Below are 16,088 nucleotides of genomic sequence, written 5' to 3' on the forward strand. Positions count from 1 at the left end.
ACGCGACGTGAAAACACGGTGGTACATAATTCAGCTCGTCAGATGCTTTTTGGTTGTCATAAACCGCGTCTGCGTGGAGAAGATATGGTGAGACTAGTTATTAATGGGGTTATTTGAACAAAAAGTATTTATTTACAGCACAGATGTACATATAAACCCTTCAAAGTAAAAGCATATGGAACATAACTCGCCTTCAAATGAAGTAAAATATGTGCGTAATACATGTTTGAAGCAATGGATAATGGGACGCATTGATACCCCACATGTGCAGACACACACACGCACGCGCACGCATCTTTTACATTCTCTCCTGTCTGTTGATCAGCATGACATCATCTGTTCAAATCAAAGTGAATGAACCTGTGTAGATGGTGTTTTCCCATCCAGGCAGCCTCTTTCTGCTGTCAGGCCACATTCAACACTGTACTGAGGAGAATCCATTGGCTCTGCGAGTGCTCGGCCTTGTGACACAAAACACATCAACGGGACACTGGAATAGATCTTCAGAGCGCCTCCATCACACACACCCGTGGAGAAAAACAGGAAACGGCGTATTTGTAGGACGTCGGCTGGTGGATCCCCATCCAGTGGGAGATTTTTTTCATTGTTTTTGAACAACCACAGCTCTGTGTCTTGTTTGCTCTTCTGCCGCGATGTGAGCAGACCTCTGCTTGTCCTCTCGGGAACAGAGTACAAAATGGAAAATTAAAAAAAGACAAATTGATTAAAAATCTTGCGCATTTAAAAGGAGGCCATTATGTTAAGGTTAGCCATAAAGTCTTCTATGACTCCAAATGATGTTACAGTTTTAGCAACAAAATTTTTCTGCAAGTCACGAATTAAGAACCGATCTGACGATTAATCAAAGAGGAAATGGACATAAAACGTGCAAACATGTGGATGGTAAAGGAAATTAGCTTCCACCCGGCCCGTGCGTGGGTTCGGCTGTGAGTGCGTTTGTTGAAGAAAAGAGATTCAAATTAACATCATGCTCAAATGATCGAATTGTCCATTTATTCTGGTTTTTCTCTTTTTAAAAAAATGCATCGTGATTCAATGGAGGAGGGGGGGCAGAGGGTCAAATTTGATAGAGAAATGGCACACACATAGTGTGGAAAGAAATCAGAAAAAAAACAGGAAGAAAGTTCACATCCTTTTTAAAAAATCTATTAGAAACAACATAATATGCAGAACAATACAATAGCATTTACAATACTTAAATTCCCAGTTCTTGTGAGAGTCCAGCATAATTTTACAACAGTATACAGTATATTTCTCCGCTCGCCTCCCAAACTAGGGGCTGATATACTTTTATTTTCTCTTCCCAGACTTTCCCTCCTTCCACCTTTCAATTCGCTATATGTTTTAAAGGGCACCTATGTTGCTCGGTTAGCATCCTGACAGATACAGACATTCTCCTTGGTCCGTTTCCTTCGCTCCAAAGAGCCGAGTGCTCCTCACAGGAAGTCTCTTGTCTTTGAGTCTACAATATATCACAGGTGCTGCCTTCGCCAAAGGTACAGTGAAGTCCAAGGACACAGAGCGTCTTTTGTGTCATCCACACTCACAATCGCAATCACTTTCATCAGAGGAATCCGTTTGAACGCCGGCGGGCGGTGGCAGAGTCTAGCGCCCGCCGGAGAAGAAGCGAGCGTCTGTCAGGACTGGGGCCTAACTGGATTGAACCGAGTTCAATCTTGTGGCCAGGATTTGTTGGCAGTCACGGGAGGTTTCCCTGTTCCAGCCGAGGAAAATGCTGCTGGGTCTGGGTAGTGGTCCGAGGGGGTTAGCTGTCGGTGGTGGTTGCGTTAAAGTCCCGTAGCTGTGCTCCGGAGTCATCTGAGAGGCAGGTGATCCCCCGGTTTGTCCTGCAGTTCTGAGGAAAGAGGAGATCAACACGTGTAAACAAATTGGGCGTTTGATCTGAAACGGCGACTTTATCATTTTACAGTGCGAACAAAGTTAAATGGCGAAGCAAAGGTGGTGTTAGCGGTTGACAACAGTGCACAGAGTCTCCCGGCCCTGTACAGTAGGCGGCTGCTGCTGTGAATGCAGCTCGGCGCTAATCTGGGTCAAGATACAGACCCAAGACTGCCCTTCACCGAGACTGCGGGTGTATGAGAGCGCATTGGAGGGTTTAGTGAGTTAATCCTACACCCCCAGTAATGCTACTTAAACAGTAGGAGAGGACTTAGAGACCAAACACACACGATCGACTTGAAGTGATACAGAGGTCCACTACTTAACGTTTCCTGGATAATCTGTTTAACTGGACAACAAGAAAATTTGAAATTAGCCTTAGGTTTATGCTTTGACCGAGTCAGCCTTTTGGTTAGCGTCGCCACGTCGTGACCCGTTTAATCCCTAAGCCAATAATCACATTGCAATTCCGCATTTCCTCCCAAACTACATATCAAGCGTATCATCTATACCGGACACCTGCTGCATCAAATCTCCACACACAAAGAAAAACGCAGTAAAGAAGTCCATCCCCGCGCTCTCCCTAGATTCGTCTTTTTAAGGCTGACAATAACCGCCATCCATCACTGCTGATGGAGAGCCACCGCTCGCATTCTGCCGCCATTGTTGTCAGAAGCAAAGAGGAGAGGTGAGACTCCCAGCCAGCCGTCACCTGAGAGCGCCCAGGGCCCGTCCACGCGATCATCCTGCACATAAAAGGGCCACGATGGATGACACAAAAGGCAGCAGGGTGGGAAAGACAAAGGAGACAACAGAGGAGGGGAATGCAAAGGACCCTTGTTTGTCATTCCCGTCATCCATCAGTTTTCACCTGGGCTCCTGAAGAAACGGGGGGGAGTGTTATGTAAGCTTCAATTAGCTTCCTTTCAACCTGTGAGGTGGTCAGGGATGCATCCATCTTTTCTTCTGGACCTAATTGTGCCAAACCTGTGACCTTACTATTGTGGGACATAACTTGTGGGATACATATCATTATCGATGCTAGCTTAGATTGTGGAAAAGTGACACGGTCGGCCTCCGAACAATCATAGTCAATTTGTTTTGCTGAAAAATTGCCAGAGATGCTAATTCAACGGTAATTATTCTGAAATCAAAACAGTTAATGTGCCGTACATGGGCCTGAAAACGTCGAGCTGGACGAGCGTCCTGACAAATGAAGCAAATCCACATCAAGCAGGTAATGACGGCGATGTGTGCTTGAAAAATTCCATGCTGCTAATAAGGTTTTTTCACTTAATAAGCCAATCAATACATTGAGCCGCAGGCTTCCTTTGTAGACTCTGAACGGGATTCCAAAGGGACTAAATCAACAGGGACACACATTCACGTGGACAATACAGGGGCCACAAAATCCCCATTGGGACCTGCTTCATCCAATGTTCGTTAATAGTAAAAGTTCATCCACCAGAAAGAGAAGTTGAGAGTGGGGGCAGTGGGGACCGAGGGAAGCGATCTTGACCCCACAACAGAAGGTTAACAAATTTATTCTTAATGATTGGAGTAGTGAATCCCGGGACAAAGGGTCTCCAGCTGAGACTGGCTGCAGCAGGGTTATGGGCTGCATCCACTCAAGCGTTGTAGCCGGCATGTTGGAGAAACCGAAAGTGGGCTTGGGTGGAAGAAATTCCACATGCTCCGTGCCATGATTAATTCTTCCACACTGTGATAACTATTGTCCTGAAACGGAAAATTGCAGTTTTCTGGGGCCGCTCCTGGCTAATTTCATGGAAGAGGGGAAGCATGGGAGAGGCAGAAGGGAAAGGGCGATAGGGTCAGCCGGGAGTCATTCTCGGCACTATCAAAGGCTCGGCTCACTTCTGCTTCACTTGCTGGGCTTCATCTCTGCTGACAGGTGTATTGTTTCACAAGGGGATATAAGCTCTGTAATCATCATTGGGTGGAGAGCACAACTCTCTTCACTAAGCAGCACTAATTGGCTGTAGTTTTAAATAACGTAGCGGTGTGACTGCGAAGCACGCCTTCTGAATCAAGCCTCGGCACAATAATCACTCAATTTAGCCCTGTGGTAACAAAACCTAACTCCGCTAATGAAAATTGCTTATAGAAGATGATGAACCTGTGCTCTCTTAATCAAATAAGATAGCCTGCCTCCCAGAAAATCTATTAATTTAATTGGTGGTGAAAGGATAACACACATCACGGACGTTTAATTGACCTAAAAAGGAAAGTTTTTTTTTTTCACAAAGATGAGCAAAGAACAGCTAGCAGCGGCTAGCTAATGAAGCTGTGAAGAAAGGACTTGTCGTGAGGAAGTGCAGACATATTTCCATTACAATTCTTCCCCCACTCACCCATCCCGCCCTCCTTCTTTACGCTTCTCTCGTTCATCTGCCCCTCCCTCATTCTGTCTGCCTGCCTCCGTTTTTTTTTTCTTTTTTCCCCTCCACCATCTACTCGTCCTCTCTGTGCTTTGCCCGTCTCACCAAGGATTCCTCTGGTGGCCCAATTACGAGATTCAGCAGGCAAATTGAGGCTGTTTAAAGCAAGGTCTGCTGGGAAGGCTAGCAGCTGCTGGAAAGAAGCAGCTTGGACAGGGCGAACCAGTCCTCTCGTTTTGTTTACACACTCGCACACGTAAACACAGACGTGCGACTCGTTCACGCGAGCCTCTCTATCGCCGCGTCTACCTGCGTTTCAGACCTGAAAATGCCAACCGGCGCGTGGCCCACGGCCTCCTCTGGCAGTGGACATTTGGGGCTGAAACAAGGGCGGCATATTTTCACAGTAGCGTGCGCGAATGTGCACGCGCATTCTGTGGAGGGTTAATGGTCTCTATTTTTGTAAACCGAATAAGTCAAATCCATTGGTCACACCTCTGGTGATGGCATATTTAATTTGGATCTAGTCAATTAGGCCCAGCTAAGCTCCATACCCTGCTGGCTACCTCCTCCATTTTGCACTAGTTTGTGTCTCCTCCCTGTGCCAGCAGTAATCCTATTACCATACACACACATGCACATACATGCACAGTTATGCAGACATGTTCATACGCATGCACACACCCACACATGTCCTAATGCATGCATTTCCTATGCTAAAATTTGTATACAATATACAGGGACCCACAAAAGAACAAACACATATACACGCACACACACAATGATGTTGCACAATGATTGGACCCATAGCTAGTTTCTACACACTGAGCACTGTGACAACACCAAGGCTGTATACATCCAGAATCATGTGGGAGTCTATTTGGCCCTGGGGCGAGAGGGAGAGAGGGAGGCAGAGAAAGGAGAGAGAGAGAGAGGAAATGAAAGAAAGAAGGAAGAAAGAATTAAAGAGAAATAAGAGCAAAAAAACAAAGGAGTGCAAATTTAAGAAAGAAAGATGGTGAGGGCGACTCTGGCTTGTTAGTGTGTGTATTAATTTGGCAACCCAGCAGATTTATGACACTTAAGGGCCCCTCTCTTCTCTCTAGCACTCTGTGCACCAATGACAACCGCTTGCATTTTTTGCCAATCAGTCTGTTACTATGGTAACATCCTACCTGCCCGCCCCCTTAGAATCCCTCCACCTTGCAGTTGTGAACGCCACCCTCTGTCCCATTCCAGCCCCACCTTTTTTTCCCTCTTTCCCACCATTTGCACTGAAACACCACTTGATTTTCTTTTCATTTTAACATTTTAAATTTGCAGTTACCCATTTAATATGCGACGTGATTCTAATGCGGCACATGAAGACACTTAAGTTCAAACTGGGGTTTGGTTTGTTGGCCTCTTGTCTGCTTCTTTGTCAGTTTTGTAGCCAGAAAATCATCCTGTCTTTATTTTTTATTTTTCCCTGGAATGAGTATTGGTGCACACAAACACTTGTATTCCTATCTTTGTGGGGACTTTTTTCTACATAAGACAAGTTACCCAGCTCCTAAACCTGAAGCTAAGTTGCTAACCATCCCAACGCATCCCTCAACCATAATCTGAACCCAGTTCCAACCTCAGTCTTAAAACTGTCTTAACCCTCACACAGTCCTTCGATGTTGTGGGGACCAGAAAAACTGGCCCCACTTAAAAAAATGCACCCACTTTCCATGTAGGATGAGCATTTTGATACTCAATATGTGTCAAATACAAGGACCCACACACACACGCACACACACACACACACACACAATCTAAAAAGAGTTACAAGGTTGTGATCAAAGGCTTTTATCACCAGGCTGAAAGTGTGAGCGAGAGATCAGCCCGAGAAATGAAGGAAAGTCTGACAAAAACTCGAGAGATGTGGGCAGATGAATAATTCCTCTATATATTAACGCGAAGACAAAAGTCGTCCGTGAAATCAGACACGGCACAAACATGAGGCGGAGGGGAGTGTTTGCATACTTACATCCCTGGTTGTGTTGCGATTGGTCAGGCTGCGGCGGGGCTACATGTAGTGCCACTGACCCTCCATCCCCATGTTCATGCCCATTCCACCCATGGGTCCTTGGAAACAGCGAGATCGAGTTAACATCTTAGCATCGTTACACGATTTCACAAGAGAAAAAAAAAATAAAGCTGAAAAGTCATTTTTCCTGTTTGTTTTTTTTTCCAAAGAAACTTTATATTTCTGATGGAGGGAATTGGCTCAACTCTGGAGGAGAGGGACTTAAGTAGCCTGGAAGTTCATCCAAACCTGCTGACTTTGAGCAGAGGGTGAGATAGGGTTAGGGACTTGAGAGAATCCCAGAAAACAGGGGATAAAGGAGAAGGAGAGAAGCTTAAGGACAAACTCTGGGATTAGGCCTGATGGCGTGAGAGAGAGGGACTGAGAGGAAGGCAGAGGGAGCGAGGGAGGAGATGGTTGTGTAATGTGACTGACCACACCTGTTCTGCTGTGTGGAAGGAGGAGGGGTAGCTATGTGTGCGTTTGTGTGTCTGTCTGTGTCTGTTTATGCAGGTTTTATCTATGTGCCATGTTTAAGTTCCCTCACCGTCCAGGTTAAGCTTAATTAAAGCAGCATGACACCATCAGTACTGCTGCAAACACAGCAGCACCCTCAGACACACTGAGAAGATGAGGGAGAAGAGTGAGACGAGGCTCGAACAAAAGGGAAGAAAAGACGGCGCGAAGAAGAAAACAAGTGATGGAGGAAAAGAGGACACGCAGGGAGAGCCTTACCAGGTGGTCTGATTCCCATGTGCTGCTGGCCGTCCATGACGAAGCCCCCCATCGGCTGGCCATCTGGATTGTAGGGAGCTCCTTGACTTACTGTGGATTGAGGAGGAGACAGAGGGAGGGAGGGATAGAGGGAGGGGACGGAGTGGTCAATTAGTGCTTTTAATTAAGGCTCAGTGGCCGGAGAGGGCTCATCTGTTGGCCGGCGCACGCACAGGGAGCCATCGTTGCCTTCCATTGTACTTCTGTGGCGTCTCCGTGCACCCGGCTTTAGTTGAGAAGGTCTAACTACTCTCAGGCGGAGAGTTCAACACAGACGACACACACGGACTCCTTTAGAGGAATGGTGATACGTTTTTTAATGATGCTAATAAAGAAATAAGCCTTCCTGAAAGTTGGGTTTTATTGTCATTGTTTTTATTGAATTATAACTAGAGATACTTTGGGCCGATATTGGCATTTAAAGGCAATTGGTTGATATCGGAATTCCCGATTTAAGTTTGAAAATATCAGGATGTTGCTAAAAAAAAAGCCGATATCAAACATCCCTGCTGACAACCGTCAAAACACTGAATCAGATGTGCCTTTAGAATGTTAACGATAAATAAGTTGTGGATTTAAGTATGGCTCCTATACTGTCCCGCACAAAGTCTAGCAGAAGAAAAAAAGCTCCGGAGCGAAGCCGTGATCATGTTTCCTCCGTGTCAATGATAAGTCGTCGTGTTGAGTGGCCTCAGAAGCTGCTCCTACCTAAATGCTCTATCTAATAAATACAGCCTATAACTGAGCAGCGACAATAAGTGAAACCTGATAGGGTTCCTGGTTTTTTGCTGGCCTCCATTGTTCTGCTCTCATAGAAATCCACTTACCTCCGATTCAGGCTGTTTGGGGGTCAGTCAAGCAAAAGCAAGAACTCAGCCCCCACTGAATGCCTTTGAACTTTACTGCGCCCCTAATGCCACCCTGACCTCTGACCCCTATTACAGGTAATAAAGTTTACGGCAGTCCAAGCTGAGCTATGCACCCGGAGGACTGCTCGCTCACTCCCCTCACTCCCTGTAACTGCCACAAATAGGCATGGGGGTTGCTTTAGAGGGGGTGGGTAAAACAGGTCTGGAGCCTAAAAGCCAAACAGCGGTCAATCCCAAAAAAGAACCGGTAATGGTTCTTCTTATGTTTTGGTTTGGGACGGGGATGAAGAATTGAGTGTGTGTTTTAGGGGAGGTAGAGGGTGAGATTTGCTTTTTTGGTCATAGAATGTCAATTTAATTCATAGCGGTTGCTAATATTGCAATATTTGTTGATATGTTTGTTGTGACCTGTACATGACACCTAAAATATGAATTATTTCATTAGTCCAACTCACACTGGACTTTAAAAGTGTGCACAACATAATAGCCTAACTGAAATCAATTGACTCCTAGCACACCCAGATAAAGGCAAAGTTGATCTCCTCCTGCACGTCTGCAGACCTGTCGGACTAGATCTCCTTAGCATGTGTTACACCTCTGTCGTGACCCGGACAGCAAACACCATGTACAAATATGAACAGGGGAGTTTTAGCCGAAGTTTTTGGATAGAGACATGCTTCAGCTGCTAACGTGCTAGCTGGCTATTGACTATTGTTGTGGGCTGTGACGTTGTAGGTCAACCGGAAACAAGCTGGAACAGCGTGAAACGCCACCTATCGTAGTGAAGGTGACATGATTTCAATAATGGATCGATCACGCTCCCCTTCGTGTATATTGGGACACAGACAATAGAATAATTGAACAGCTTAGTCGAGCTGCGGTTGTTGCGGTGCATGTAAATGAGCGATGAGGTTTCTGGGTATTTTGGGAAATCCTTTGTTTATCTGAGGGAGCTCTGAGTGCATGGAGCAGCTCATGTCCGCACATCTTAAACGCAGTAATTACGAGAGACTTGCCTGCACGGTTCGACTGATCGATCATCGGCTGGACTATTCTCCTTCTGGCATTGATGAACCTGCAGAAGACAAAAGGAGACACAGGAAAGAAAATATCAGCGCGATCCTCCAAACAACACCAAGAGCTCGCAAAGTCGCTGACTCAGAAAATACCGAGAAAATACTGGCGCACCAAACAAAAACAAGCGTATTGCCAAAGCACCCTCTATTTCTCAGCAAAAGAAACCAAAACTGCAAACAGGAAATGATTTTCCTCCGAAGGGCCCTACAGCCACGGCCAACGTTACATCTCAACAGGATTAACAACCAATCGGTTGTCTGTCAAAATGTAAAAAGTCTCCGACTTGTGCAAACTTGCGCCGCCTGGGCTTATACAGCCACATCAGGCTGAACAGTGGGGTCTTTGTGGGGGGAGGCTTAAGCGGGATTTTTCCCCCTCTCTCTGCCTGTTTCAAACACGTCAAGCCATCTCGCATTGTTGGAGACATTCCACCTCTCGAGGAGACTGCTGACTGTTTAACACACTTGGCTCGGAGTGGGAAGTGTTGCTGACAGAGACGTGTCGCCCTGCCACCGATGAGAGCCATTGTTTTGGGCGCTGCGCTGTTATGGCAGGTGACCGTGCGCTTCAATATCCGCAGGAGCTCTATGAAGTGTGTGTGTTTACATTGGGAGTGTGATTTAGTGCTTATAGCCTTGAACACCACATTTACCCTGCAACCGCCGATAAAAAAACACACCGGTCAGGCCATTAATTGTGCACAGAGACGCATCGTTAGTTAAATTTCAATGTACCGGAGTTGAACAACAAGCTGCCGAGTCTGAACCTCCTCCTCTGCTCACATGCATTCAGGCCACTGCACACACCCTTGCAGGAGTGCTCTGGCCTTGCTCACACTAACCCCTGACGAAATGACCCTTTGACCTGTAATGACCCCAAGGAGCAGGGACTCTTGGGGCTTCTGACTTGATTTATGTGTTCCTGCTGTTGCCGCAGCAGAGACTTCTATTTCATCTTTGAAAGGATGAGCATTACCCCAACTTAAAGGAAACAATAGTTGTGCAGCTTCTGAGGCTGAAGAAAAGAAGAGGGGAGGAGGAACAGAAAACAAAAGGAGCCCAGCTTGGGCATCTGCTTGACCTCTGATTACTGAACAGAACCCTCTTGCTTTTTAACCCTTTAATATTTCCTCTCTTTCATGGCGGTTCCACTTTTGTTCTTTCTCTCAGGTGAAATGATCTGAGGAGAACAAATACGGCGGCCCTGTCAGCCTCTGAGTTGCTCAGATTATATCATTATCAACTCAAGAAATTAAAATGTGTTCCGTTTGTGATTCAATTTAAAGATGGGACGGAGAGAGAAACACCAGAAGAGTTAGGGAGGAATGCACGAATGCAAAAATGCACTGACATGGCTGCACACAATCAAATGAGAGAACGTCTGGAGTTTTATCACCGACACCCACTCCCTTCCTCCCATACCCTGTTTTGCTAGGGTAGATATGAGAGGAGGCATGAGGGGTGGTGGTGGGGGGGGGGGGGGGGGGGGGCATGGTGGGGGTGGTGGGGAGGCAAGGCCTGAGCATTCCTTTAACTCGCCTATCATCTCCTCTTCTCAGAGCCCTTTATAGAAGGACAAGGTCAGCTGGAGGCCAGCGATGACTAACTGTTGACCTCTCCTTCTCTTCACCTTCTCCGTTTCGTCTTTTTCTTCTCCTTGCCCCTTTGCTCCTTTAATTTTCCCTTTTGCAAAACGAGACTCCTTCTGCCGCCATTAGAGAAGCGCTGATGTAACACGGCAGCAACAGAACTGCGCTGTTGAGAAAGGGCGGCATTGGTTCCTGCTGCAGCTCCAAAATGGCGTGAGCTGAGCCTTCAGAAATCCCAAACAATATCAATCATGCAGAAAACTATATAATAAAAACACTCCGGTCTAGTTTTGCACGTTATTTCCGTCATCACAGCTACGTGCGAGAGCGTTGTGGATCAGTGCACTGGTATGTTGCTCTATAACAGGTGAAACCTGAAGAGTGACAGCTAAAACCTGTCGGTGGCTCCTCTTTCTGGTCACTACGGTGCAGACTTGAGACCTGCTAGCTAGCTGATAGCAGGTCTGTTGAAAAGTGGGAGAGAAGAGTGAAGAGAGGAAGTCATGCCTGGTAAAGGTTCTGTTTTAGGAAAAGACAAAGACTGAATCTAGGCCTGATGGAAAATTCTCACCTACCACTGTATCAGTGAGGTAATAATCCCACTAACAGCGTGTACCACTGTGACTCTCAGTATCTCTTTCCTTCTCCTTCTTGCCCCCTTCTTATCTTATGGTGGAAACAGGCGATTCGGCTCCTAGGGACTAACCCGCCAACCTTCCCCCCTCCTCATTGCAAAAACTCTCACTGGCTTCCTGTCCCCGCTGTCCCCATATCTGAGGCCAGATGCACCACGGGGGCTGGAACAAAGGATAAAATGTCTCTCATAATAGCAGCCAGGGGAACAGAGCAATGGAGAGTGGGAGAATGTGGGAGTATGAGTGGTTGGGGGGGGGGGGGGCAAGGGGCTCTGGTCTGCAAACCAGAAACTCTTGCTGTGACTGTTAATAAGTTGACAGAAAGACTGGCGTCCAGAAAGAGGATATAAGAACGAGTGATGTAAAGACAGAGAGGGGAAAAAGCGGTGCACCCCATTCAGGGGTACAAGGCTTCACCTTTGCGCGACCCCTGGGTGCTATAGGGCCCGTGTTTATGGTCTGTCCATTCCCCGGCCTCCCATCACAACACAATGAGCCACACTATTCAGGTCTGCTCACTGCAACAATAGCTGGGCTATTTTGCCATGACACACTAAAGTCGGGCATAAAAACAGCAAGGCGAGCGTCAGGAAGGGAAAAAGTCGTGAAATAAAAATGCGTCGTTCTCAGAGGCGCGTATGGTGTGAACACCACCAGGGGTGAGAGCAGGAGTCCCACCGCGGGCACACATGTTGTGCATATGCACGCACTCGTGGTACGGCCCATCAGAAACGTCAGCCATATGTTCTACCACAACTGAAGGCGCTTGGAAGTCACATGATGCGACTGTGCGAGTTTCATTCTTTTGTTTTTCTCTCTCCGATCTATTCCTCCTTCTGAGATTGCTAATGTCTGGATTAATCCTCCCACCCTGCTCTCTCTCTCGAAAGAGTGGAACTGATTGCGACGGCGTCTGCCAAGCCCTTGCTAATGTCCTATTCTCATTACACGCACACACACACACGCACGCAGGAGGCAGCCGCACACAGGTGTACGCAAAGCACACGTGAAATGCCCAATTAAAAGCAAGAAATTGTCTTTTTCATCAGCTGCCTTTGTTGCGTGACCAATTAGGGGATAATTTAATAATGAGCAGTGGAAAGATGCAGATTGGATATACAAAAGGTTACCCTGCGAGCTCATTGATTTACATTCATGTGGAGTTCTCAATTTCTGCGGCGCACATTCTCACACACAGGCACATCTCCTGAGCCTTCACCAATATTACAGCAGTAACACGAGACAGAGTGAAACACACACACGTGCACATACAGCGGACACACATATCTGCTCCACTTACTTGTATTATTATATTAGTAACCTGAGAGGATGTGCAGGTCTATGCACAGACTGTATGCATACTGTACGCAGAGAGCGGTGGGCTTTAGTGCACGTGGTGCAGGTGGCTTTCCATGGATATTTAAATCTGAGAGCCTCCTAAAATAACTGTATAACCACACGGTCTTCCGGGTTGCCAATCAGTGTGATTTAAAAGCCTCGACAGAAAGCGACCACTGATAGAATCACGTAACTTATCATCAGGTTGTCACTGCGTGGCCAGCGTGGGCTGTCTGCTGCTTAACCACAATTAACGCCTGGACCATATCCTTCCTACTCCTGGTGAATACACACACACAGATACACACACAGTGTCACGTTTGGGCCATATATGTATGTTTAAACTTTGAGGTTTATTCTTTTTTTTAACAGCAGAAAAAGCAACAAAGCCTCAAAGTTGCACTTCAAATCCATGGTAACCGCATAATATCTGACACAACGTAATCCGTGAAACACTGATGCTCGGTAAATAAGTGGTTCATTTTTTTACAGAACCTACGTGCGAGTGCAGCAGAGGCGGCCGTGCATCTGAGCGTTGGTAGCGGCGTGTTCTCTGAGCGTATATGTGCGCATGGGTGTGTGAGGGAACACAGTTACGACCTTCTCCCCTTGTTCTCTTCAGTAAATTTAACTCATAAATCACCTCCTTTTTTCCCCCCTTCACATGTTCCTCCATTCCGTTCTCTCTTCCTCGGTGCTATTCTCGGGTCAGATGCTTGGATTAGATGCTTTAGATTAGTCCAAACTGATCCGACGCAGCTGTTCGAAGGCTCGATTTGCAGGGGGGGAAAAATGTCGAACTATGTAGGGAAAACCATTCAAAGCGTAGAAACAGCCTGATGTATACAAAGAGTTAATAAATGCACTCAGGAACTCATTCTGATGCATGCGCTCACTTGTCCAGCCTCATACTGAGTGTTTTTCCTAAATCTGGCCAGATCAACCAAATGGCCGCAAATAGCTTCAAGTTGTGGATCTACAAAACTCACAGTTAAGTCCCATGATCCTCTCCTCTCCCCCAGCTTATTCTTCAGCGAAAGATGGTGTGAATTAGGTCTACAGAGAAGGTGTGGTGCCTCACTTATTACCACGGGGGTTAGCGGGGGCCTTGGGAGCGGGCGGCAGACATAAACGCGCATTCAAGCTTGCACATGCACAAACACAAAAAAATGAAACCCGCACAAAAAGAGCACATGTGACGCAAAGGCTAGTTTGCCATGAGGTCACACAGAAGTCACATGACCACCTGTGTGCTGCGGTGAGGCTGTTATTAGACACACAGCCTGTGGTTTAAGTCCAGCAATGCAGAGGCTTGTTCTGATAGTTCCTCAGCTGGACTGAGACAATCCATGGAGGCACAGGAAAAGCAGTGTGAATGGGCTCACTTAATGCCCATTACACTACAAAAGTGTGTGAGCACACGACACACAAACACACACACACACACACACCGCATGGCTTCACGAGTCCAGCGTCCATTAACAGAGCCATGAAACTGCCACTAAAGCTGGTTTTACAGAGTGGAAAGACAGGATGAGTAACCACGCGGCCACACACAAACACACGTTTCCATGATGACCAGGTGCCTCTCGCCTGTCAGCTCCACATGAAATTTAGGCCATTTGAAAACATGAACTCATGTACTTAGTCTGAAGGAGCAAAATGGCCAAAAGGCAGGAGGGAAAAGAGTAAAAACAAGCAACCATGAATAATATTACTAATGCTGGTCATACTACTACTACTAATAATAAGACACGAGTGTTCCGCTGCCTTCTTGCTCTTGTTCTGCTTCTCAGACACTCTTGGACAGAGTTGGCCGTTTCTGCAGCAGTGCCAGACAGTTGGGTATGGCTGCAAGCCTGGATCTGCCCATATAAACATTGGACTCTGTCCTTTAGCCTTCTGGGCTTGGATCAAATGTGTGTAGATCTGCTCCCAACTGCCATATTCACAAACAAATAAACAAACTTAGCCACAAAAAAAGCATTCCTGCACACACACGACACCACGTATGTCACACAATATCCGTACTGCTGACTGGGCTGTGGTTGACCTAAATCCCCCATGTCATATCCTGTCTCTGCCCGTGTCACTTCCCCTGCTGGCTCACAGTGGCAGAAGCCAGTGGGATCTTTTCAATGGCCAGAAAGTCACAAAGGCTTTAATACACAGTTGAAAGTGAGGAAAATCCGTTTTCTGTTATAGACAAAATAACAAAATAAGAAGGTGTTTGTTTTGAATGAAACCTCCACCTTTTTGTGTTGTTCTCTCAAATCAAAGGTCCTTTTTTCCCTTATCGGTACCTAATATCTGCACCAAAAACTCCCCATTAAAGCAAGATCTGAGTGCATGTGTATATGAGTGCAGACTCTGTTGGTCTCCCTCTGCGAAAGCAGGATGAATGAAGGGAAAAAAGGGTGAATAAAAGTAGAAAGATGGAAAAGAAGAGAAATGCCAGTTTGGCCTCAGGCAGCCGGATGTGATGTCAAAGAAACAGGACGTGTGAGAGGAAGAAGAGGAGGAAGGAGAGAGGTGTTTGGCTTATGTGGACATGTATGTGCAAAGATACATGCACCTGTGTGTGGGTGTGGGTGTGCGTGTGTGTCGGTGTCAGTGTGTGTGCGCGTGTGTGTGTGTGAGTGAGTGTGTCTGTATAAGTGTGTTCGTGGGTGTGTATGTATGTGTGTATGTATGTGTGCATGTGTGTATGTGTGTGTGTGTGTGGTGTGTGTGTGTGGGTGTGTGTGTGTGTGTGTGGTATTTCTTGTAATGTCAAGGAGTCTCGAGCCTAAGCAACATGACAGAGCTGCACTGTTTCAAACAGGCTTTAGGGCATGAACTGAAACTGGGCCGGCTAATTCCAAAACACACACACACACACACACACACCTCAGCGGCCTTCTGCAAACAAGTTCTAGCATCTCTCTCTAGCCTGTCAACACAGAGAATCATGCAACACATCTCACTCGACCTGTTTCTCTCCCACACATGCTTTAAGGCCTAATTTTGAACTTTTATGGCATTAGAGCTAAGGTCTCCCTCATTCTCTTGCTTTGTCTGCTTTGATTGTCGAACCCTGATGTAACTGTTTGCATTTGTCAAATTGCAACGTTGCTAATGAGTCTTGGTGACACAGGAAAACTTAAACACACAATCACATTACATTTGTGTGTTTGGCTGAAATCAAAGACACCACTTAGGCCTTTGGATCGTTTATGACCTTTAAAACATTTGTTTTTCCGTTTTTCAAGTCCCACAACAGACACAGGAAGCCACTTAGTGTGAAAGCAGCTACTGATCACCCTTTTAAAAGGATACAAAAAGTTGAGGAAAGGATCAGATCTGTGGGGAAATGTAACCTTTTTAGACTCTATTTGTAATAAATGATGCGCATCTACAAATAATCAGTTATTACTCAATTACAGGGGCTTTTTA

The 16,088-nt window shown here is 46.3% G+C and overlaps 1 protein-coding gene across 3 annotated transcripts in view; it reads right to left on the bottom strand.

The window, feature by feature from the left end:
* Positions 1-992: 992 nt before the first annotated feature.
* meis1b (Meis homeobox 1 b) overlaps positions 993-16,088 on the bottom strand; it is a 61,274-nt gene continuing 46,178 nt past the window's right edge. For 2 of the 3 annotated variants that reach the window (XM_057047213.1, XM_057047211.1), the window contains exons 10-13: positions 9,032-9,090; positions 7,108-7,197; positions 6,334-6,431; positions 993-1,876 (exon numbers count right to left, since the gene is read on the bottom strand). In XM_057047213.1, the coding sequence (XP_056903193.1) occupies positions 6,373-6,431; positions 7,108-7,197; positions 9,032-9,090 (208 nt within the window). In that variant the 3' untranslated portion in view covers positions 993-1,876; positions 6,334-6,372. Of the gene's footprint in view, positions 1,877-6,333; positions 6,432-7,107; positions 7,198-9,027; positions 9,091-16,088 lie in introns of all 3 variants that reach the window. The other variant, XM_057047212.1, reaches the window with a different exon arrangement.

This window comes from Takifugu flavidus, chromosome 11, assembly GCF_003711565.1.
Source record: "Takifugu flavidus isolate HTHZ2018 chromosome 11, ASM371156v2, whole genome shotgun sequence".
NCBI classification, from domain to species: Eukaryota; Metazoa; Chordata; class Actinopteri; order Tetraodontiformes; family Tetraodontidae; genus Takifugu; species Takifugu flavidus.